Raw genomic sequence first — 23,839 nt, forward strand, 5'->3', positions numbered from 1 at the left:
GTGGCCTCATCATCTTGCTGAAGCACCCAAGGCAGCTGTCTCTTCTGCCTACTCCATATTTTGCAGATATGGTGTATTTATATCTCATATACCATATCTAGTTCATTCTCAAAGTGCCTTTAATTAGGCTGCAGTGGCAATATACTCTATATTCAGTACACAATCATATGCTCAAGAAAGCAGAGCAAACCAAGAACCTGTATGGACAACTCTGCATTACTGCTTACCTGACTACATAAATGTTTACCAAGCATGTTGATTATCTGCACTACTACAGGAGGAAGTCAAAGGACAGGAGAGCCCAAAAAGAGTTTAATCAGAAGTAGTGAGGTTGGGCAAACTAAGAGTAGAATGCAGAACTGTAAATGTGGCAACATAAATGGATTGATTAGGACTTGAAGTATATTTTCATCCAAAACCTTCTTACCATTTTGGATAGCATAGAGAATGACTAAAACCCTTACCAGTCTTTTTGTAAACTGTTTCCTCTGCCTGCCCTGTAGTCGCAACAGGAAGTGAGAGAAAATGTCTTCAAAGTAACAGAAATCCCCTCTTAGGCAACTGTCACAGAAACAAGTGTCCTTGTTGGAAGATTCCCTTTTCCTGTTCTGAAGACAACTTAAACATCTATTTCCATCACTTTCAGTCATGGTAACAGTGGTCACCAGAATAAATAGAAAGAGTAAACCTCCCTAATGGTAACACAGACAGCAATAACAATCTGACAGGGTTTCTAACCCCTCACCACCCAAAACAATAAAAAAAATACTGGTTTTAGACAGAAAATGGCTGGGATATTAGATATATGAGGTATATGTGATACTTATATGTCATCAATGCATCGAATACTAATTGTGCAAGAAGCAGATGTACAACAAAAATATGCAAATACCATTAAGCTGACCATAAATGTAAATACTTGATCATCGGTAAGCAAAAGACCAGAATGATAGTAAAATAGTATTCTTTATAGCATATTTGTGGTCCATTTGTTAGCAGGGGCATCAATCTGTGGCCCTCCAGCTGTTACGGAACTAAAAATCCCATGAGGCATTGCAGGACAGACAGTTAAAAGCATGACTCCCAAAGGCAGAGGCATGATGGAACTTGTAGTTTCTCAACAGCTGGAGGGCCACATTTTGACACCTGTGTGTTAAGAGTATAAGATACAAAAAAAACAAAGTGGATGACAACCCTCAAACTTTGGCATTGAAATTGCCAGTAGTGTTGTTGCCTGTACAGATACAGTGGGGAAAATAATTATTTGATCCTCTGCCGATTAGGTAGGTTTGCCCACTTACAAAGAAATGAAGGGTCTATAATTTTTATCATCGGTATATTTTAAATGATAGAGATAGAATATCAACCAAAAATCCAGAAAAAACACATGATACAAATGTTATAAATTGAGTTGCAGTTCAGTGAGTAAAATAAGTATTTGATCCCCAAGCAAAACATGACTTAGTACTTGGTGGAGAAACCCTTGTTGGCAAGGTAAGATTTTTCTTGTATTTGGTTACCAGATTTGCACACATCTCAGGAGGGATTTTGGTCCAATCTTCTTTAAAGATCTTCTCTAAATCCTTAAGGTTTCTTGGCTGTCACTTGGCAACTCGAACTTTCTGCTCCCTCTATAAATGTTCTATAGGATTAAAGTCTGGAGACTGGCTAAGCCACTCCATGACCTTAATGTGCTTCTTCTTGAACCACTCCTTTGTTGCCTTGGTGGTATGTTTTGGGTCATTATCATACTGGAAGACCGTACAACGACCCATCTTCAGTGTTCTGGCTGAGGGAAGACGGTTCTCATCCAAGATTTTACAATACACGGCGCCATCCATTGGCCCCTCAGTGCTGCAAACTCGGCCTGTGCCTTTAGCAGAGAAACAGCCCCAAAGCATAATGTTTCCACCTCCGTGCTTGACTGTAGGGATAATGTTCTTAGGGTCATAGTCAGCATTTTTCTTCCTCCAAACACGGAGATTTAAGTTAATGCCAAACAGCTCAATTTTGGTCTCATCTGACCACAGCAGTTTCTCCCAATTATTCTCTGAATCATTTATATGTTCACTGGCAAACTTCAGAGGGGCCTGTACATGTGCCTTCTTGAGGAGGGAGACCTTGCGGGTGCTGCAAGATTTCAATTCATGGTGGCTTATTGTGCTACCAATGGTTTGTTTGGTGACTGTGGTCAAACTGCCTTGAGTGCAATCACAAGCTCCTCCCATGTAGTTCTGGGCTATTCCATCACTTTTTTCATGGTCATCCTTACCGCATGAGGCGAAATCTTACATGAAGCGCCACACCAAGGGTGATTAATGATAATTTTGTATTTCTTCCATTTGCGAATAATCTCTCCAACAGTTGTCTCCTTCTCACCAAGCTTCTTGCTGATGGTCTTGTAGCTCATTCCAGACTTGTGCAGGTCTACAATCATGTCCCTGATGTCCTTTGACAGCTCTTTGCTCTTGCCAATGGTGGTGCCCAAGAAAGAGATTCTGTGGACAGGTGTCTTTTATACACATAAGGAGTTGTCATTAGAAGCACCTTCTTAAATTGACAGGACTGATCTGTGTACCACATGAGCACATAGCCAGTCTGTGGGAGCCAGAATTATTGTTGGTAGGGGATCAAACACTTATTTTACTAATTGAACTGCAACTTGATTTATAACATTTGTATCATGTATTTGTTTTGGATTTTTGGTTGATATTCTGTCTATATCATTTAAAATACATCTATGGTAAAAATGATAGTCCCTTCATTTCTTTGTAAGTGGGCAAACTTATAAAATCTGCAGGGAGTCTAATAATTATTTTCCCCACTGTATGTCTTCACTGGAGAATGTTGGGACATGGTACAAAGTGACATGTGAGTACTGCTACAACTGCACATACAGACTGTACATTCATTATAGAATCAGCACTGTGTTCTTAGGTGGCACAAGCAGTCACGTTCATTACATTAATAATAAAAACTATTTAAATGGAATATCAACGAAGGCTGAAATTAAAGTAACACAATGTGCAAAATGGCAGATGTACTTTAACAAAAAATTGCAGGCAGATATAATATTTAAAGCCTAAGTACAGCCAAAATAAAAAATACAAAATCAGCACAAGGGATATAACTTACAGTCAGTAGGTTGTGTCCCTTGAACTGAAGTCTCTTCTGTTATGTGAAATCATCCTCCAGCCATACTACAGCTTCTATGAATGAAACAAGATCTATGAATGGCAGAGCTGGGCAGAAAGGGCAGACATAGCCCTGCACTCTTGATGAAAGCCTGTAGGAAGGATGGGGGGGGATGTCATGGACAGAGGAAGATTTCACTTAACGCAGAAGGAGTCAGCATAAGGAGCACATCTTACTGACTGTAAGTAATATCCCTTATGCTGATTTTTGTGGTGTTTTAAGTTTTATTTTGGCTGCACGTAAGCCGACAATGGATGGCTCAAATCTCAGCCGGTCTCTGCTGAACCATGTATACGCAGGCTGATTGTACCCAAGTTGATATATCGATTGACTTGGGTACAACCAGCATGTCGGATTTCTAGCAAGCAATTATTGCCAGCGGCTATAGCCACTGACAATAATCATGCTGTTCTCCCAGCAGGGACAGCTCCCCAGGCCTCCCTCCTGCTGGGAGGACAGCAGGAGGGATTCAGTCAGTGTTGATGGGGGAATCAAGTGATTTTCTTTTCTGCAACCCATGGTTGCAGGAAAGAAAATTGCATCATCTATGGCCTGTCTTAAGCTTTAAACATGGATTTTTTTAAAAAGTAGCTCAGTCTGTTCTCTGCACAGTAGAATTCATAATAGGAGAGGAATGTGCAGCACTGTAAGCCTATCATGTTTTACTACATTGAAAAGATAGCAGGCTGATAGAAGGGGGAGAACATGGGTGAACTTATCAGTGTAAGGAGTAGTAACACACCAAATAAGTTCACCCTTGTTCACTATCCAATCACAGGCTTAAGCAGTCATTAGCCAAGTGTGAATAAAAAGTGAGGTCAGAACCTGTCTGTGCTGTCTGACAGGAATTTCGGGATTAGAAAAAGAAGTGGCTGAACAGAATGACATATTTTTTGGCAGCTAGAACTGTTTATAGTTGTGTATCAGGGTGGTGAATATAGCTGTTAGCCTACATTTCCACTTTAAATGTCTACATGCTGTTTTTCCCACACTGCTCAAGAACTCCTAAAACTTGGAATATGCCTCCGATTTTCCTCTGAATCCAAACAACAGTTACACTTTAGAAGCATCACAACATTTCCAGATTGGCTGACTCTTCATTTATCCCTGCAGTGGTGCTGCTACATCTGTTACCTGCAAACTCACTAAACAGTTGTTTTACAATAAACACTGATGTGTATTCTTGTGCATCCATCTAAAGCTAGCAGTAGATGGGCAGACCTCCATGGCAAATATGAGATGTTCTGCTCTATTGGATGATGGAAGTCAGCAAAGCTTCAACTCATTCACTAAACTCTGGGGCTTTGCAAAGTGAACAGTCTAGTTTCCTTTAGTAAATCAACCCAAAAGGCTTTACTTACAAAATATAGATGTCTTTCTTAAAGTATGTGGCTTAACTGTAGTAAATTAGTAAATAACTAATATATGAAAGAATAACTTTCTCATGTCAATGTATCCATAAATGTTAGATGATTATTATGCCAATGTACAAACATGGAATAGCAGGAAACACCATGAGACCATACTTTTGGAAAACGTAAATGCATTGGGTAGGTTTTTCCTTACTCAACATTAGAGAGGAACCACATCTGTCTAGTGCCAGCTTAATTTTAAATATGCATTGAGGATAATAGGAACCTTTACACTTTCTTCAGCCCAAAATCTGAACATATTACCTAAGAAATACACAGTTTTCTGTGGGACAAACACTTGACACTATGGCCCCTTTCAGACGGGGTGGATCCGTCAGCGTGATCCGCCTGCTCAACAGGGGATCTCTCTGCTGATCCCCGCTGAGCAGCCTGATGACAGGTCTCTGTTCACTCTACTACTGCAGAGCAGACACAGACACTGCCTGCTGATTTAATTGGGACAGTCGCATGGAAACAGACTGCCTGTCCGTTTCCACCCGAATCCCCATCAGCCTGTTTTGGTGTATACGATTGGATCAGATGCCAGCAGGTGTCAGTGGACTATTGTCTGCTGACACCTGCGGGTCCATAGAAGTCTATGGATAGACTGATCGGGTCCACCTGAAAAATGGATAGGCAGACCCCATCGGTCTGCTCGTGTGAAAGGGGCCTTACAATCTATACCAATTTTTCCTCAGTGCTTAGAATTAGAAAGTTATAAAGTTTCAGTTATACTGATCATGTAAATAAGGAGAACATGACAGAGAAAGGAGGTAAAGGAAGACAAAGCGAGGACAAAACCATACCGGATCGCTAGGCGTCTCTGTGAGGGACTTAGGGATTGGTCATTGTGGATAGCACCTGTAATACGGTATATGATATCTGAGATATACTGTATGTAAACATTGCTAATCAACATAAAAAAACAACAAATATTTGCAAACCAATTCCTCAGTGGCTGCTCTGGTAATACCTGATTACAACTGTACTGTATCTTACAAAGAAGTACGACAGGACCTGACAAAGGTTGGAGGAAACTTCTCCTCCTGCTGTATTTGCACAGTAATGGAGGAGAAAGTACATGTCACCTGTACCATTACATTTGTCCTCACAATGTGCACAGGAGGAGATAGTGGCTTGTAATTTAGCTTTCTAAAGAAATGGCCACTATAATGTAATATTTCATGCATCGTCACAGCTAGATCATTGTCTTTTGTGGTGTCTAAATGGCCTTTATCAAAGGAAATCAATTTACAGTTATTATATCTAAATTAATTTGTGATGCTATGCATTACAGTATTTTGAATCCTGGCATATTAAAGAGGACCTTGCATTACAAGCATGGTCAACTTTTATACTCAGTGCCCCCTCCACCATGCCAAAATATAGCATGCATAAAAAATGCTAACAAATATACAGGTGTATCTCAATAAATGAGAATATCATCAAAAAGTTAATGTATTCCAGTAATTCAATTCAAAAAGTGAAATGCATATATTATATAGATTAATTACCCACACAGTAATATATCTCAAGCATTTCTTTCTTTTAACTTTGATGATTATGGCTTACAGCTAGTGAAAACCCAAAATTCAGTATCTCAGAAAATTAGAATATTGTGAAAAAGTGTGGTTTCACACTCTAGTCAGCTAATTAACTCAAAACACCTGTAAAGGTTTCCTGAGCCTTTAAATGGTCTCTCAGTCTGGTTCAGTAGGTTACACAATCATGGGGAAGACTGATGACTTGACAGTTGTCCAGAAGACAGTCATTGACACCCTTCACAAGGAGGCTAAGTCACAAAAGGTGACACATTGCTAAAGAAGCTGGCTGTTCAGAGAGTGCTGTATGCAAGCATATTAATGGAAAGTTGAGTGGAAGGAAAAAGTGTGGTAGAAAAAGGTGCATAAGCAACATGGATAACCGCAGCCTTGAGAGGACTGTAAGACAGAGGCCATTCAAGAAATTGGGGGGGATTCACAAGGAGTGGACTATGGCTGGTGTCAGAGCCACCACACACAGGCGCATCCAAGATATGGGCTACAATTGTCGCATTCCTTGTGTCAAGCCACTCCTGAACTAGAGACAACGTCAGAAGCGTCTTACCTGGGATAAGGACTGTTGTTCAGTGGTCCAAAGCCCTCTTTTCAGATAAAAGTAAATTTTGCATTTCATTTGGAAATCAAGGTCCCAGAGTCTGGATAAAGAGTTGAGAAGCACAGAACCAAAGTTGCTTGAGTTCCAGTGTGAAGTTTCCACAGTCAGTGATGATTTGGGGAGCCATGTCATCTGCTGGTGTTGGTCCACTGTGTTTTATCAAGTCCAAAGTCAGTGCAGCCCTCTACCAGGAAATTCTAGAGCACTTCATGCTTCCCTCTACTGACCAGCTTTATGGAGATGCTAATTTCATTTTCCAGGAGGACTTGGCACCTGCCCACACTGCCAAAAGTACCAATACCTGGTTTAATGATCATCACTGTGCTTGATTGGCCAGCAAACTCGCCTGACATACACCCAATAGAGAATCTGTGGGGTACTGTCAAGAGGAAGATGAGAGACACCAGACTCAACAATGAAGATGGGCTGAAGGCCACCATCAAAGCAACCTTTGCTTCCATAACATCTCAACAGTGCTACCGGCTGATCGCCTCCATGCCACACTGCATTGATGCAGTAATTCAAAAGGAGCCCCGACCAAGTATTGAGTGCTCACTATACTGCACATGGACATACTTTTCACTAAGCCAACATTTCTGTATTAAAAAGCCTTTTTTTATTTGATCATATGTAATATTCTAATTTTCTGAGATACTGAATTTTGGGTTTTCACTAGCTGTAAGTCATAATCATCAAAATTAACAGAACGAAATGCTTCAAAAATATCACTCTGTGTTTAGTGAATCTATATCATATATGAGTTTCTCTTTTTTAACTGAATTACTGAAATAAATTAACTTTTTGATGATATTCTAGGTTATTAAGGTGCACCTGCATTTACCTTATTCTAGGCTTTGGAACAGCAGGAAGTTACATCACCATCCTTGCAGCAAGGTAATGGGCAATATCAAGTAGTCCAAATCTCGCAAGATCATACTCTGGCACAGCACAGAAATATCTTTTTTTGCAAGATTGGGCTATTCAACTTTTTGTGATATATCATTTGAAGGATTGATAGTGACATCACCCACGCCTAAGTGCAGTGCACAAAAGCTGGATGTAAGGTAAGTATACTAGTAATTAGTATATACCAACTTTTTTAACCACAGTTTTTCTTTCTTTTCATTTTAGTGCAATGTTTTGGCATGGGGAAGCAGACCCTGGATAAAAAATAGATCCTGCATTTTTAACTTTAAGGTTGATATCCTCAACTGTAACTGCGCTGTGCACTTGAAATATGACCTCAGTGCTGCTGATCAGTCTCCACCTTTTGCATCCTTTACATAATTTCTCAAATACTTTTGTCTACAAAGGAAAGCCATTTACTACACATAGGAAGTCAATGCATAGACAGTGTTAGTATGAACAGGAACACTGTTATTATTAGCATGGAAGCAAAGAGTTCCTGTTTTCTGTCAGGCTTCATTTTCTACAATAAGAAAGAATGCTTGGTAACTTACCATCATGGTATTCAAAAGCCACCCTGCTGACTTTTTGGGTCAGTGTCATTAAAGTTCTGAAAGAAAGACACAAGCATTGATTTGGATAAAAAACACAGTGATGTGAATGTAATGTGGAAGGTCCATTTTTGACAAAATACTTACACAGTGAAGTCCAGTTCATCTACAAATGGGTTTGCATATCGTCGTATGTGGAAGAATGTGAGATATGTCATGGTCAGGAATAATGTATACCTAAAAAAAAAGCAATATATTATTATTATTATTATTATACAGGATTTATATAGCGCCAACAGTTTGCTCAGTGCTTTACAATATAACGGGAAACAATACAGCAACAATACAGTTCAATACAAGAGGGAAAGGAGGGCCCTGCTCCTCGGAGCTTACAATCTAGGAGATGCTGTTATGTTATTTTAAATCACAGTACAAATGATCATCTTTTCCCTTAAGGCCATATTTTAAACATTTATAATGAACCACGTGTAATGTAAAGCTTTATGCATACAAAAAAAAATTGGTTTTATCACATGCAACACCATATTTTATATACTACATGCAACACTATATTTTATATATGTATCTACAAATCTTTGTAGTTAGTTTATATATTTATAACATAAAAGGGTGATTTAAAATACAATGGCCAACCATTTGCAGGTAACTGCTGCATTATTTATCCAGGTAGAGAAATACAATAAGTTAAGAAGCTACAGAAAAGATTTACACCTAGGAGTCATGTTTAGTTTTAAGATGGCAATGCATTAATATTTTGTCAATGGTGGATACAAAGGGTAGTATCCTTTGAAACAGTAGTTTAGATCAGTGGTTGTCAAGTTACGTCAAGTTACGAGCTAAAGGGGGCCTCAAATGCTTCCCCTGACATCATCAAAAGGACACACATAATCTCCAGTATATGTAATGCTTTAGAGAACTGTCATAAACTGCAGACTTAATAGCGTAAATGAGGATTAGAGAGTGGACATGCTCAGAACTCTACCATGATGGGAGGAGCCCGAACATGGCGGCCGAGGAGAGCGTGAGGCACTAGCACTCTGCTAGGCTCCGCTTTCCATCCTTCCCAGGGACCCTCGGAAAAAAAAAAAATGAAGGGGCAGACTCACCGGAGTTAGGTGGCCGAGCAGGAGAGGCCGGAGAGCAGGGGAGCTGAGTGGCCCGTGAAGAGAGGCAGGAACCGGGTCAGCCGGGAGACGAGGAGACGCGGCGGGATCATGTGACAAGCCGCGGAGGATCTCTGGGAGGAGGTGAGACCGGCCGGCATCCCGAGCAGAGAGGGAAGTGCCGGCTCACTCCTGGCCTTGTTCCCCGGCGTGCAGACTGGCCCTGGACCCTGGAAAACTGTGAGAAGCAGCCTGTAGCCTTGTGATGACCCCCAGGTGACCGAGAGACCAAAGGAGACCCAGAGGAATCCCCCTGGGACTGAGAAAGGCCCTCTACCCGACGACCAGAGCCTCTTACAAGTAAAGAGACGGGTGAGTGTGAGTGGCTGGGGCTTTTTACATACTGGAACATTGTGTGTGTACTATAATCTCCTTGGCAGAGGGGAGAAAAAAAGGTGAAAGAGAGGAGGGGGGATTCCTAAGGGTCAAGAAGAGGTGGAGAAGAGAAGAGGAATAAGGAGATACAGAAAAGTAAAATAAAAGGAAAAATAGCAAGGCAAGGCTGGGTTAACAAGCCATAGACACTTGACTTACATTTGTATAAGGGGTCATAGAAGAAAACAAGACCCATAGAGGACATGAAGAATAAAGGAATTAAAGGAGCAGGACTCAAAGGGTCTCAAACGGGAACGATTAAGAAATATACTACTCAAGGAAATAGTACTCCAGAAAGGCCCCAAGATACTAGTGAAAAGGGTGAAATGGAAATCAGTCTGGGAAGTAACCCTAGATTATCACTGGACATGAATAGCAGCTGTAGTCAACAAACGGTGGAAAGGCTGGAGAAAAACGAACCTGAGGGTGAACTACATGTACCAAATAAAAAAGAGATGACAGAAATGTTTCAAAGTCTGGAGAAAATGATAAAGCAAGAAATGACATCTATTCGGAATGATTTGGGGCACCTGTTGCTGAGAGTGGAGGAAACAGAGGAGAAAGTTAAAAATCAGGCCCAAACCATTGTTAAACTAGAAAGGAAGATAATAAATATGGACTTTATTCAGAAAAAACTTCTTTATAGGATGGAGGTTCAAGAGAATAAAGAAAGAAGGAGTAATCTTAGGGTACGAGGAATCCCAGAGTCTGTAAAAGGGGAATCACTGTATGAACTAATTAGTAAAATTCTAAACTCCATAATGGATAGAGCGGAATCAGAAGTGATTAATCTGGATGGAGTGTTCAGAACAGGAAAGTTCAAACAGATCATGGGGAAGGAGAGACCGAGGGATACAGTTGTTCAATTTCAAAAATCTGGGGACAAAGATAAGATTTGGAGGAAGAGTAAAGGAAGATCAATAATTAAATATAGAGATTTAGATATCCAAATCTATGCGGACTTAACATCAGAGACCCTATGGAGAAGAAGATCCTTGAGACCTTTATTGGAACAAATGAGAAAGCAGAAGGTGCAGTATAGATGGGGAACCCCAGAATGCCTAATTGGATGGAGAAACGGAGTCACAGCCTATCTGAGATTTCCAGAGGAACTGAGAGTCTTTTGTGAGAGATTGGACTTGCAAAGAATGGAAATAGAAGGATGGGAAGAAGAAAAAGGAGAATTAGAAGATATAAGAAAAGAGGACTGGCTGCAGGTTAGGGGAAGAAGAGGGGGCGGTTTGGGGCGGGGGAGAGAGGGAGGGGAGAAATAGAGACTCGATTTTTTTTTCTTCTCTCCCTTCCACGCTCCTCATTTCCCACCCACCCCCTTCTGAAAATAGGGTATTTTTTCTGGACTGATTTCATCTTTTTTTTTCTTTCTGAGTCAAATTTTTAGAGAGAGGTAAACTGAGGAGGATGGAGGAGAGGTGAGCCGCCCATGGGCGGAGGTCAACCCCAAAGTCTTAAAATCAAGGGTGGGAATGATCCCACAAATGAATAGTAGGCACTTTACAAGCCTAAAAAGGGATGGGGGGAAGGGGGGGAGGGAGGGGACGAGAGTTGGGTGGGAGGGAGGGGAGGAGGTATTGGGTCAATACTCTGCATGACAGAAGGGATAAAGAGGAAGAGGCAATCTGGAAGAGAGATGGAGTTAATTGGGAATGATGGAAGAAATACAGTTTATAACCTATAATGTGAATGGGTTGAGTTGTCCAGGGAAGAGATTTAGGTTGTTTAATGAGTTACATCATAGGGCTACGTCAGTGGTATTTTTACAGGAGACGCATTTTGAGATAGAGGCAAACGTGAAATTGAAATCCAAACACTACCCAATATGGTACTATGCAGATTCTCCAATTAAAAGAGCAAAAGGGGTTGCAATAGGTTTTGCAAAGAATATGAGATTTGAGCTGGAGGATAGAAGAACCGACCCGGAGGGGAGGTTTTTATTCTTAAAAGGTAGACTCCAGGGGATTGAGTGTACTTTAGCCAATATATACTGCCCTAATAAAAACCCGGAGATGTATATGAAGGGTCTGCTGAAAAAATTAATGGAATTTAAAAAAGGGCGCCTGATAGTAGCTGGAGACCTAAATTTCTGTATGGACCCACAAAAGGATAATACCTCTTCCGTGCAAAGAGAGGGGAGTAGGTCTCTGAGAGCTCTGAAAAAAGTGATGCATGAATATCAACTAGTGGACACTTGGAGAATAAAGCATATGAAAGACAGAGACTATACCTTCTTCTCTAATGCACATGAGATATACTCCAGATTAGATTACATCTTAATAGACCATCAACTTATAGATCATCTGGTTAAAATTGATATAGAGACAAGGACGTTCTCGGACCATGCTCCGGTTGTAATAAAAATGGGATGGGGAAGAAGGTGGACAGGAGGATTAGGGTGGAGGTTAAATGAGGGTCTTCTTCTGGATGAGGATGTAGTTCAGAAAATCGAGAAAGAGATTAAAGTATACTTTAAGGAGAATGAAACAGAGGACGTATCGATAGCTACAGTATGGGAAAGTCATAAGGTATTCATAAGAGGAATCTTGATTGCGGCGGGAGCAAAGAAGAAAAAGGAAAGAAGAGAGAGGGTCAGTGGGCTCTTAAAAGAAATATTGGACTTGGAGCAGATCCATAAGAAGAAAATAACAAAAGATACGAGACAGAGGTTATCGGATAAAAAAGATGAGCTAGAGAGGTTGATGGATGAGGAGAAGAGAAGAGTATACAACAGGGTTTTGAACAAGAGATATAGATGGGGGGACAGACCAGGAAGATATCTAATGAGAGCTTTGAATAAAAAGAAAAATAGGAACTATATAGAAAAGATAAAAAGTTCAAAGGGGGAGTTGGTCCACTCAAATAAAGAGATTATTAAAGTGTTTACGGAGTATTACAAAAAGTTATATAATATTAGCCCCCAAGGCCCCCTAAAAGAAGCCCAAGAGGGAATTAATGAAAAAAAGATGACATACTTAAAAAATGCGGGATTACCAAAACTAAGTGAAGCACAGTTGAACTACCTAGACGCAGAAATCTCCCAGGAAGAAATTAAAATAGCATTAAGAAGCACAGGGGGGGGAAAAAGCCCAGGCCCGGATGGATATACAGTTAAGTACTATAAGAAATTTAGTGAAGTACTGCTACCCAAGTTGGAGAAATATATGAATGCTCTGGGAGGTGGGATGGAAGTGAGGAGAGAATCCCTACAGGCCCATGTAGTACTTATTCACAAGGAGGGAAAAGATCCATCTCAGTGCTCCAGCTATAGACCTATCTCATTTTTGAACACAGACACTAAACTGTATGCAAAGGTGTTAGCAAACAGGTTGAGGGATCTGATGCCTGAATGGATTCATGGAGACCAGGTGGGCTTTGTACCGGGGAGAGAAGGTAGAGATAACGGCTTGAGAACCCTGATGCTTATTCAGAAAAGTAGAAAGGGGAAAGCCCCGGTGGTGCTCTTGTCAATTGATGCAGAAAAGGCATTTGATAGAGTGGACTGGGGCTTTATGATGGACAACTTGAAAGTGCTGGGGATAGGTGAGAGAATGCGAGAGTGGATAAGTAAATTATATAGGGAGCCTACTGCAATCATCACGGTAAACGGGGAGAGATCAGAACCCATCGGAATGTCTAATGGTACAAGACAGGGCTGTCCACTGTCCCCTCTGCTATATGTATTGTCACTCGAACCTCTGTTGTCAATAATAAGAAATAGTGGATCGGTAAAGGGAATTCAGATAGAATCCATAGAACATAGAGTAGCGGCCTTTGCGGACGACTTATTGTTCTATGTGGGGAATCCCCGAATAACTCTCCCAAATATAATGAAGATTCTGAAGGAGTATGGTGAACTATCAAATTTAAAAATTAATCCAACGAAAACAGAGATCCTGAATATTAATATACCAAAGAATGAAAAAGAAAAACTACAAAAAGAATTCCCCTTTATATGGAGAGAAAAAGAGATAAAATACCTAGGAATAAAACTCACTGCCTCATCTAAGCATTTGTATAGATTAAATTATATCTCTTTAATAAATGAGATCAGGGAAGACTTAAAAAGACTAGAAGGAGTAAATCCATCCTGGATAGGACGTATAAACCTAGTCAAAATGGTAATTATGCCTAAAATACTGTATAGATTTCAAATGGTACCAATTAAAATTCCAGAAGCCTTCTTTAAGACAATGAAAAAAATGTTAACAAGATATATTTGGAAGAATAAAAAACCTAGAATAGCATATGAAACATTGGGTAGGACTAAAGAGAAAGGGGGATTGGGCCTACCAGATGTCAAGAGATACTATAAAGCAGTGGTTTTAGCAAGAATATATGACTGGACATTTAACCATAAGGGGAAAAGCTGGGTAACAATTGAAAATGATCTTAGTGGCAATAGATTGAGTCAGATAATATGGGTTCCACCACAGTTCAGGGGAATTAAAGAAAGCACAAGTATCTACACTTTAAATGTCTTTAGGGTATGGGACAATTTACACAAAAACATGAAATGGGAATTTAACTCTATATTAATGCCTCTCACAAATACTGAGTACTTCCCCCCGGGACAGGATAAGATATCAGGGAGATGGTTTAGAAAGGAGGATACCCAATTGAGAGATGTTTTGGTGGAGGGAGAATTGAGATCACTTAAAGAGTTAATAGAGAAGAAGGGAGATATTTTTATTAGAATAGATGAGTGGAAATATCATCATTTGAAAAGTTTTATTGGAAACCTACCGAAACCCCTGAGAATAAAACGGGAGTGGAATATGTTTGAAAGGTTGTTAGAGACACGAAGGGATGGGAAGCACGGTATCTCAAAAGTGTATAGAATACTCACAGAATTAGACACAAACACAAAGTTAATTTTTATGACAAAATGGGATATGGGAGTTGGGTTTGATGAAGATAGACAGAGAAAGATGTTTAGATTGATACACGATAATGTTAGTATGAGAGAGGTTGAGGTTAATTATAAGTGTGTGACACGATGGCATATTACACCGAGTGTAGAGCACAAGATGAATGGGGAAAACTCAAATATGTGTTGGAGAGGATGTGGAGAGATAGGCACGGTGTTTCACATATGGTGGGAATGTCCGCAAATCCAGGCTTTTTGGAAGATAATAGTTAAATTAATTGAAGAAATAACTGCAATTGACATAGGGTTAGACCCAACAACGTGCCTCCTACACAATGTGGAGACATCTGTAAATAAATATAAAGATTCAGGTATTTGGTACTTCTTGAATGCGGCGAAAGGGTTGATACCCAAGTTTTGGCGGAAAGCTGAGGTACCGAAGGAGGTAGACTGGATTAATAGAGTAAACCAGATAGGTAGAATGGAAAGATCATACCATATGCAAGAAGATAGGATGAGAGTTTATTCCAAGAGATGGGAAAAGTGGGAAAGAGCAGGATTGAAAGAGAAATATAGGAAGATATGAACTAGGATGTTAGCAAAAAAATTAATAAGCCTCAAGAGATTAGAAAGGGCTAGAGTCTGCAGAGGGGGAGGAGGGGGGAGGAGGGGCGGGAGGGGGGGGGGGTAGTGGGACGGGAGGGAAAAGAGTTTTTAGTAAGGGAAAGGTAGAAAGGTTATATAATTGTCTATTTGTATGAGAATTATTTCCCTTTTTGGGTTTTTGTATTAATATGAAAAATTTAATAAATATTTAAATTAAAAAAAAAAAAGAGAGTGGACATGCTACATTGTTGGCTGGGGATCTGCTGCAGAACATCATATGAAGCTGGAAACATGCTACATGAGGCTAGTAGAGACAAATGCTATCACCCTAATCAATGTTCCCGCTACAGATTGCTGAGGTCCAAGGGCTGATCATCACCTACCAAAGGGTTGCAGGTTGGGCACCAGGCGTTTTGATATTTCCAGGGAGTATTCACATAGCCATTCCATGTCACTGAAGTTGTGAGGATGAAATGCGGTGATAGAGTTAGATGACGTAAGTGCACATGAATGATTGTAAGCAATACATTTGGAGCTTGGAAGGGAAAATTATTAGTTTAAACTAACACAGCTATGTGCAATAAACATCCAAAATAGGCTGCATGCTGATGACATCACACCTTTGAAAACTGATGGCTTGCTGGTAGTCCCCAATTTAATCGTAGAGGTCACATTGGAGTTTTGAGTGGAGCTCGTTTCTGGGATACTCAACAGCTATGTGCATGTTATATATGAGTATGCTGGGTTACTAATTTTTAATAAAATTGAAAAACAAGATTACACTTTGAGGTGCATTATAAAAAAGAAGCATAGTATAGGAATTTGTTATGACATTCAGCTCCATGTAGTGGCCAAATGTGGTATTATCAGGTTTAAATCAATGGAAAACTTTCCATCATAGGAAATAGCCTAATAATATTTGTTTTTTCACAGATTCATTTATTTGCACACATCAAATGTATATGAACTTTCAGTGGGCAAATTCAAAGACTAAAGCAAAGCTTTTTATAAAGACACCCTTATGCGTTGTCTTTGTTCTTGTATAACTGGAACTCTTGCTTGGAAAACACTGAGAAAAGAGTGGAATGTCTATTGTACTTCCTTAGGAAAAGTGAATATTTAAGGACATTTGGTTTTCTTCTATGCTCAGAAAAAGGGCTTGATCTTACAGAGTGAAGTAGAGAGACAGATCATGAGTGGAGCACAAGCATTATTAGGTATTCCAACACTACAGCTCTTTTTGAAGAACTGACTTATGCGTTTTAAGATTTCTTAGATGCTTTATCTTTTCATACATGCTGAACTTGGTTTGGACTGGTTTTTAAACATTTGTAAATGTTATGGAATGGGTATTATTGTGTATAAAAATTTAAATTTTTTTTAATCTAATTGTATTCTTGATTTAACATAATAAAGTCAGATTGTACATTATGTTAGAACGCTACATAGTGTTATTTCACACATATTTATTAAAGTGATACTAAAGATTCCTTTAAAAAAAAAACAAAAAAACCCATATATCCTAGATTGTAAGCTCCAAGGAGCAGGGCCCTCCTATCCCTCTTGTATTGAACTGTATTGTTGCTGTATTGTCTCCCGTTATATTGTAAAGCGCTGGGCAAACTGTTGGCGCTATATAAATCCTGTATAATAATAGTAATAAACATGTCATACTTACCTACTCTGTGCCATGGTTTTGCACATAGAAGCCCCGGTTCTCTTCTTCCCGGGTCCCCCCTACTGCTCCTGGCTCCTTCCTCTTGACCAGTGCCCCCAATAGCAAGCCACTTGCTAGAGGAACACTGGCGCATGCTCGCTCCAGAGTCCCGCTCTATGCGTCCATAAGACGCATAGAGCTGTGGCTCTGCCCTTTCCCTGCTGTCTCCATTGGATCACTGGCTGTGATTGACAGCAGTGGAAGCCAATGGCTTCCGCTTCTGTGTTTCAGCCAGTGGGGAGAGAGAGAAACCTGGGACAGCCGAGTCTACTGTGCACATCGCAGGATCGAGAGGGGGCACAGGTGAGTATAAGGGGGACTTTGGGAGGAGCATCACACAGAAGGTTTTTTACCTTCATGCACAAAATGCATGAATGTTAAAAAAAAATAAAAATTTAGCCTTTACAACCACTTTAATGCCTGGTACACAATATGAGTTTCTTTTCGTTCAGCTGAGTGGGCTGAAAAAAACTGAGGAGCTTGCAAGGAGGTCTATGTACTGACTATGCGATGTTAGCACAGCAATCCCCCTGCTGAGCTATTGTGTTTTGACAGGGGGACTGCCCCCCCTTACCAGAACACACGGGTCAGCCATTAGCTGCGAGCGCTGATCAGATGCAGATCGGCAGATGTTCTTCTAGCATGCCTATTCTACAGAGGCCAGACAGCCTGCTGTACACATGGGCCGAATGTCAGCCAGTCTAACAGAAAGCAGCCAATATTCAGCCTGTGTGTAGCAGGTTTTAGTGTGTTAGTATTGATAGTGTCACTCGGTGCTAAAAGATGCAAGTTATGTATATAGATATTGGCCATAGAATAGAGAGCGTATGATCTTTTTATATATAGTTCATCAGACTATTCTCTACTCAGTTGCACCCTCAGGTCTCTATTCTGCACATATATTTGGTATCATATACAGTGGGGATCGAAAGTTTGGGCACCCCAGCTAAAAATTTGTATTAATGTGCATAAAGAAGCCAAGGAAAGATGGAAAAATCTCCAAAAGGCATCAAATTACAGATTAGACATTCTTATAATATGTCAACAAAAGTTAGATTTTATTTCCATCATTTACACTTTCAAAATAACAGAAAACAAAAAAATGGCGTCTGCAAAAGTTTGGGCACCCTGCAGAATTTATAGCATGCACTGCCCCCTTTCCCAAGCTCAGACCTGCCAGTATCATGGATTGTTCTCAATCATCGTCTGGGAAGACCAGGTGATGTCAATCTCAAAGGTTTTAAATGCCCAGACTCATCTGACCTTGCCCCAACAATCAGCACTATGGGTTCTTCTAAGCAGTTGTCTAGAAAACTGAAACTGAAAATAGTTGACGCTCACAAAGCTGGAGAAGGCTATAAGAAGATAGCAAAGCTTTTTCAGATGTCAATATCCTCTGTTCGGAATGTAATTAAGAAATGGCAGTCATCAGGAACAGTGGAAGTTAAAGCAAGATCTGGAAGACCAAGAAAAATATCAGACAGAACAGCTCGCAGGATTGTGAGAAAAACAATTCAAAACCCACGTTTGACTGCACGATCCCTCCAGAAAGATCTGGCAGACACTGGAGTTGTGGTACACTATTCCACTATAAGGAGAGACTTGTACAAATATGGTCTTCATGGAAGAGTCATCAGAAGAAAACCTCTTCTACATCCTCACCACAAAAATCATCGTTTGAACTTTGCAAATGAACATATAGATAAGCCTGATGCATTTTGTAAACAAGTTCTGTGGACCGATGAGGTTAAAATTTAACTTTTTGGCCGGAATGAGCAAAGGTACGTTTGGAGAAGAAGGGGCACAGAATTTAATGAAAAGAACCTCTGTTCAACTGTTAAGCATGGGGTTGGATCAATCATGCTTTGGGATTGTGTTGCAGCCAGTGGCACAGGGAACATCTCATGAGTAGAAGGAAAAATGGATTCAATAAAATTTCAGCAAATTTTGGATGGTAGCTTGATGCCATCTGTGAAAAAGCTGAAGTTAAAGAGAGGATGGCTTCTACAAATGGATAATGATCCTAAACACACCTCGAAATCCACGGGGGATTACATCAAGAGGCATAAACTGAAGGTTTTGCCATGGCCTTTACAATCTCCTGACCTCAACATAATTGAAAATCTATGGATAGACCTTAAAAGAGCAGTGTGTGACAGACAGCCCAGAAATCTCAAAGAACTGGAAGACTTTTGTAAGGAAGAATGGGCAAAGATACCTCAAACAAGAATTGAAAGACTCTTGGCTGGCTGCAAAAAGTGTTTACAAGCTGTGATACTTGCCAAAGGGGGCAGTACAAGATATTAACTCTGCAGGGTGCCCAAACTTTTGCAGACGCCATTTTTTTGTTTTCTGTTATTTTGAAAGTGTAAATGATGGAAATAAAATCTAACTTTTGTTGACATATTAAAAGGATGTCTAATCTGTAATTTGATGCCTTTTGGAGATTTTTCCATCTTTCCTTGGCTTCTTTATGCACATTAATACAAATCTTTAGCTGGGGTGCCCAAACTTTCGATCCCCACTGTATGTGGGCATTTGTGCATTTTGCATTTTGTGTTTAGCAGAAAGGGGGCTTACAACTGTCATTTCACAGCTGCATCCTGCATAGGTAAATGTTTTACTTGATGCACTGAAATATTGGATATGAACAAACTCAAGTGATCCAGTGTTTCAATATACAAGACAGATCAGGTAAGATTTAACTTGTTAGAAATAAGTAAATTACCTTATCAGAATTGTAAACATAATAATATAAGTGAAAAAATATACTGACTATATACTAATCTCTTCAGAATACATTATTTTCCCTGCTTCTGTTCACATGGTCTCTGTCATGCTATTGGTCAACAGCAGCAGACAACTGTCAATGACATTGTCAACTTCTCCTTGTCACATGGGGTGTCATTTAAAATTATTTACACGTGTTTACAGAACTCCATGGTAACATGATAAACTATGCACAATAGCTTTATAAATAGAGAATCTGGCAAACAGTTGTGTAAAACAGAAAACTTCCATTTTCAATGTAGTACTGTCACTCCATCACAGCGATTCACCAACAAAGGATGGGACACATGCAATTCTCTAAGGAGTTTGGGTTTAGGTCAGAACTTCCTTTTTATGTCAGATGTAAAGATAAGATTATAAGTGGTATGTTATTTTTAAATGTACTGGTTATGGCGTGGTGACTCAGGAAATTCACACAAGACAACCAGTTAGAAAAAGTGAAATGATCACACCTGAAATAAATATCACCAACAAAAGCATTAAAACTCTATTTGGACTTTTAGTTTAAATTAGCTAAATGCATTCCATGTGCATCATAACAAAAGGTGTGTAGTTAATTAATTCTGGAAAGCAGCTACACCTCAAGTAGAAAAGCTTGTCTCTGGCCAACCTGTTATTGAAAAAGTCAAAAAGTAAATAAGTGAGCGCATGTACAAAGAAGTGATTGGTTAAGGTAGCTGCTAGCACTACAGGGCAGAGGCAACGATCCCAATAAAAGCATAAAAATATAAAGTGCAGCACTATAAATATATCTATATATAAATTATTAGAAATTCATAAATATCTGCGAAATGTTTAAAGTGCTATTCTGTGCAATATGTGCGTAAAGTGAGTAAATTAATGTCCATATAAAAACTTCTGATTTCAACGGGAAAATACATGAGCAGAAATAGTCCTCAGATTAAGACATGATATGACCTGTTGTTGAAAAAGACCTTTGCTCTATGTGTGAAAGCAGAGGCCTCTCTGCAGAGATCTGGCATTTCTCCCTATCCTCAATCAGGGCTAGAGCTCTACAATCAACAGGGAGCATGAGCTTTGCTGATTGAAAAGCTATAGGTCTGCTTCAGTTGGGGGCATGTCAAACCTCTGCAGAGAGGCCACTGTTTTCATACTGAGAACAACATTTTTCTCTACAGCATGGGAAAGGTGTTTTCTAAAAAAAAAAAAAACAGAAAAGACTTTTGAACAAGTTATGTTTTGGTGCACCTGGAATGCATTTAAATCATTTAAACTTAAAGTTAAATTGAGCTTTAAAGTGGAACTAAAGTCTAAAATACTTACCTCTGTTCCAAAGGTCTGACGCCCACAAGGTCCTTCGCCAATGCTGACATCTTTTGCCGACGCAGGCTGATATCACTCCCACACATGAGCAGGAGTACAGTCATCCCAACACATAGGCAGTGTGCCAGAATTCAAACTGAGCTGTGCATGTGCAGCCCAGTGTACAATTTATTGCAAAAAAAACCTTGCATGTCTCTTCTGCAATAAACAGCCTGCCTAGTTGAAATTTTTTTCAACTTTAGTTCTGCTTTAGACCTGAAATAGAGCTCTAAACCTTTAACCTCATCTTTAACCCTTAAACTGTCAACCTGTCCCAACCCCTCCTATTCTTACACATACCTGTAAATATAATTGTTAACCTAACCATAATCCTTAAACTTAGCTCTTATACAAAACATACCTCTGAGGTATAAAAGATGGGTGCAGCGCTAAAAGTCAATGTGCAAAATTCTGAATATGGACAATAATTATTGCATATAAGGTGCTGATCATAACAAATAAAGTGACATAGTGTTGGGACATATGAAAACACAATAAATAAAGTGCATAAATGAGAACCACAGACAGTGGTTAAAGTGATAAGTGAATGTCCAATATTATTGAACATGAGGATCATAAGCTCTTCAAGAAGTAATCAAATTCTTTATCCGGAGTGGTAGATGGGGTGACTGATATGAAGTAAATTGCGCACTCACCAGATGAGCGAATTAATCATGCATTTGAGATAAACTGTCTCATCAGGTCAGCCATAGCATCCACTCTGGAGATTTTTAGCACGAAACGCGTAAGCGAGGAGCTATAGCGCCCTGACGTCACGCCGCCGCTGGTGGCCATCTTTTGGCTACATGGTCAGTTTGTTTTGTTTCTTCTGTCACTGCACCCTTATTTGGGAATAAACATTCCTCTGGTAAACAGTATTACACTATGTGGCATCCTTTTTTGGGCTCCCTGTGAGCCTCACCATTCGCAGAAGCCCATCTTAGAGGAGACCTGACGTTACCGGTACCATTTGGAGACTCTGAAGGGAGCTAGAATCTGACTATCTCCAGAATGGATGCTATGGCTGACCTGATGAGACAGTTTATCTCAAATGCGTGATTAATTTGCGCATCTGGTGAGTGCGCAATATACTTCATATCGTTCACCCCATCTACCACTCTGGATAAAGAATTTGATTACTTATTGGAGATCTTATGATCCTCATGTTCAATAATACTGGACATTCACTTATCACTTTAACCACTGTCTGTGGTTCTCATTTATGCACTTTATTTATTGTGTTTACATATGTCCCAACACTATGTCACTTTATTTGTTATGATCAGCACCTTATATGCAATAATTATTGTCCATATTCAGAATTTTGCACATTGACTTTTAGCGCTGTACTCATCTTTTATACTATTATTTATTTAGAGGTTTTTTTGGTTGCCTTGGTGTTTCAGCTGCTTTGTGCTCTGCAGCGCTCGTTCATTTTTATCCTCATACCTCTGAGGTCCCATGCACACAAGGCATAAAAACCACAATTTTCTTAGGGCGTTTCATGGTTTTTTTTTCGCCTCTAAACACTCCTCCATGATGGCCTAGGTGTCCATGCACAGTCGTTTAGAGCCACAAAAAAAAAGCACCACTTGCGTGCTCAGATAAAGAGCATTTGGGCATAAAACACCAAATGCGCATTAATGCTAGATACATACAGGCACATTCACGTGTTAATGCATTCTAATGGCCAGAATAAGTAAATATTCTGGCCAATATTATTATTATTATTATACAGGATTTATATAGCGCCAACAGTTTGCTCAGAGCTTTACAATATAATGGGAGACAATACTAGCAACAATACAGTTCAATACAAGAGGGTTAGGAGGGCCCTGCTCCTTGGAGCTTACAATCTAGGACAGTGGTTCTTAACCTGGGTTCGATCGAACCCCAGGGGTTCGGTGAGTCAGTCTCGGGGGTTCGCCAACAGTTTTTTCAGAACTTTGCAAAATAAAGGGAGACAATCCAGCAACGATACAGTTCAATACAAGAGGGTTAGGAGGGCCCTGCTCCTTGGAGCTTACAATCTTAGAGGGAGGGGCTGGTGGTACAAAAGGTAAATACCTGTGAAGGATGAACTGATTGGAGAAACAGAAGATTCCATTATTAGCTGAGGGCAGGATAAGCTTCCCTGAAGAGAGAGGTAATCAGAGATTGCATACAAGTGGTCAGAGTAGGCGATATATAGATTGGGGTTGAGAGTTCCAGAGGATGGGGGAGGCTCTGGAGAAGTCCTGGAGATGAGCATGGGAGGAGGAGACAAGGGAGCTAGAAAGCAGGAGGTCGTGCGAGGAGTGGAGAGGACGGTTTAGGTGATATTTGGAGACAAGGTTGGTGATGAAATTTGGGGCAGAGTTATAAATGGCTTTATATGTTATTGTTAATATTCTGAATTTTATTCATTGGGCAATGGGAAGTCAGTGGATAGATTGGCAGAGAGGGGTGCAGATACAGAAAATGCTAACATCACTGTATAATTGTGTATACAGAACATACTAAAAGAAATGACAGAATGGAATGCCCATAGACTTTAGCAGGGCAGTGGGATGCCTATAGAGCAGTGGTTCTTAACCTGGGTTCGATCGAACCCCAGGGGTTCGGTGAGTCAGTCTCGGGGGTTCGGCGGAGGTGACCCACACCCGACTCATATGATTTGTGATGACATGCCCCGCTTGTCCATCATTGGCTGCAGGTGGTCACGCAACATCGCTTAGCCCAGTGGTCGGCAAGCCGCGGCT

General features: G+C 40.1%; 1 protein-coding gene across 1 annotated transcript in view; it reads right to left on the reverse strand.

The window, feature by feature from the left end:
• Positions 1-23,839, reverse strand: part of LOC149455428 (membrane-bound glycerophospholipid O-acyltransferase 2-like) — an 84,094-nt gene that overhangs the window by 35,739 nt on the left and 24,516 nt on the right. The window contains exons 4-6 of the mRNA XM_089686279.1: positions 8,369-8,458; positions 8,225-8,280; positions 5,414-5,468 (exon numbers count right to left, since the gene is read on the reverse strand). Coding sequence (XP_089542405.1) covers positions 5,414-5,468; positions 8,225-8,280; positions 8,369-8,458 — 201 coding nt within the window. The remainder of the gene's footprint in view (positions 1-5,413; positions 5,469-8,224; positions 8,281-8,368; positions 8,459-23,839) is intronic.

Source organism: Staurois parvus, unplaced genomic scaffold (assembly GCF_062004578.1).
Source record: "Staurois parvus isolate SC_StPar_1 unplaced genomic scaffold, SC_StPar_1.0 ptg000394l, whole genome shotgun sequence".
Lineage (NCBI taxonomy): Eukaryota > Metazoa > Chordata > Amphibia > Anura > Ranidae > Staurois > Staurois parvus.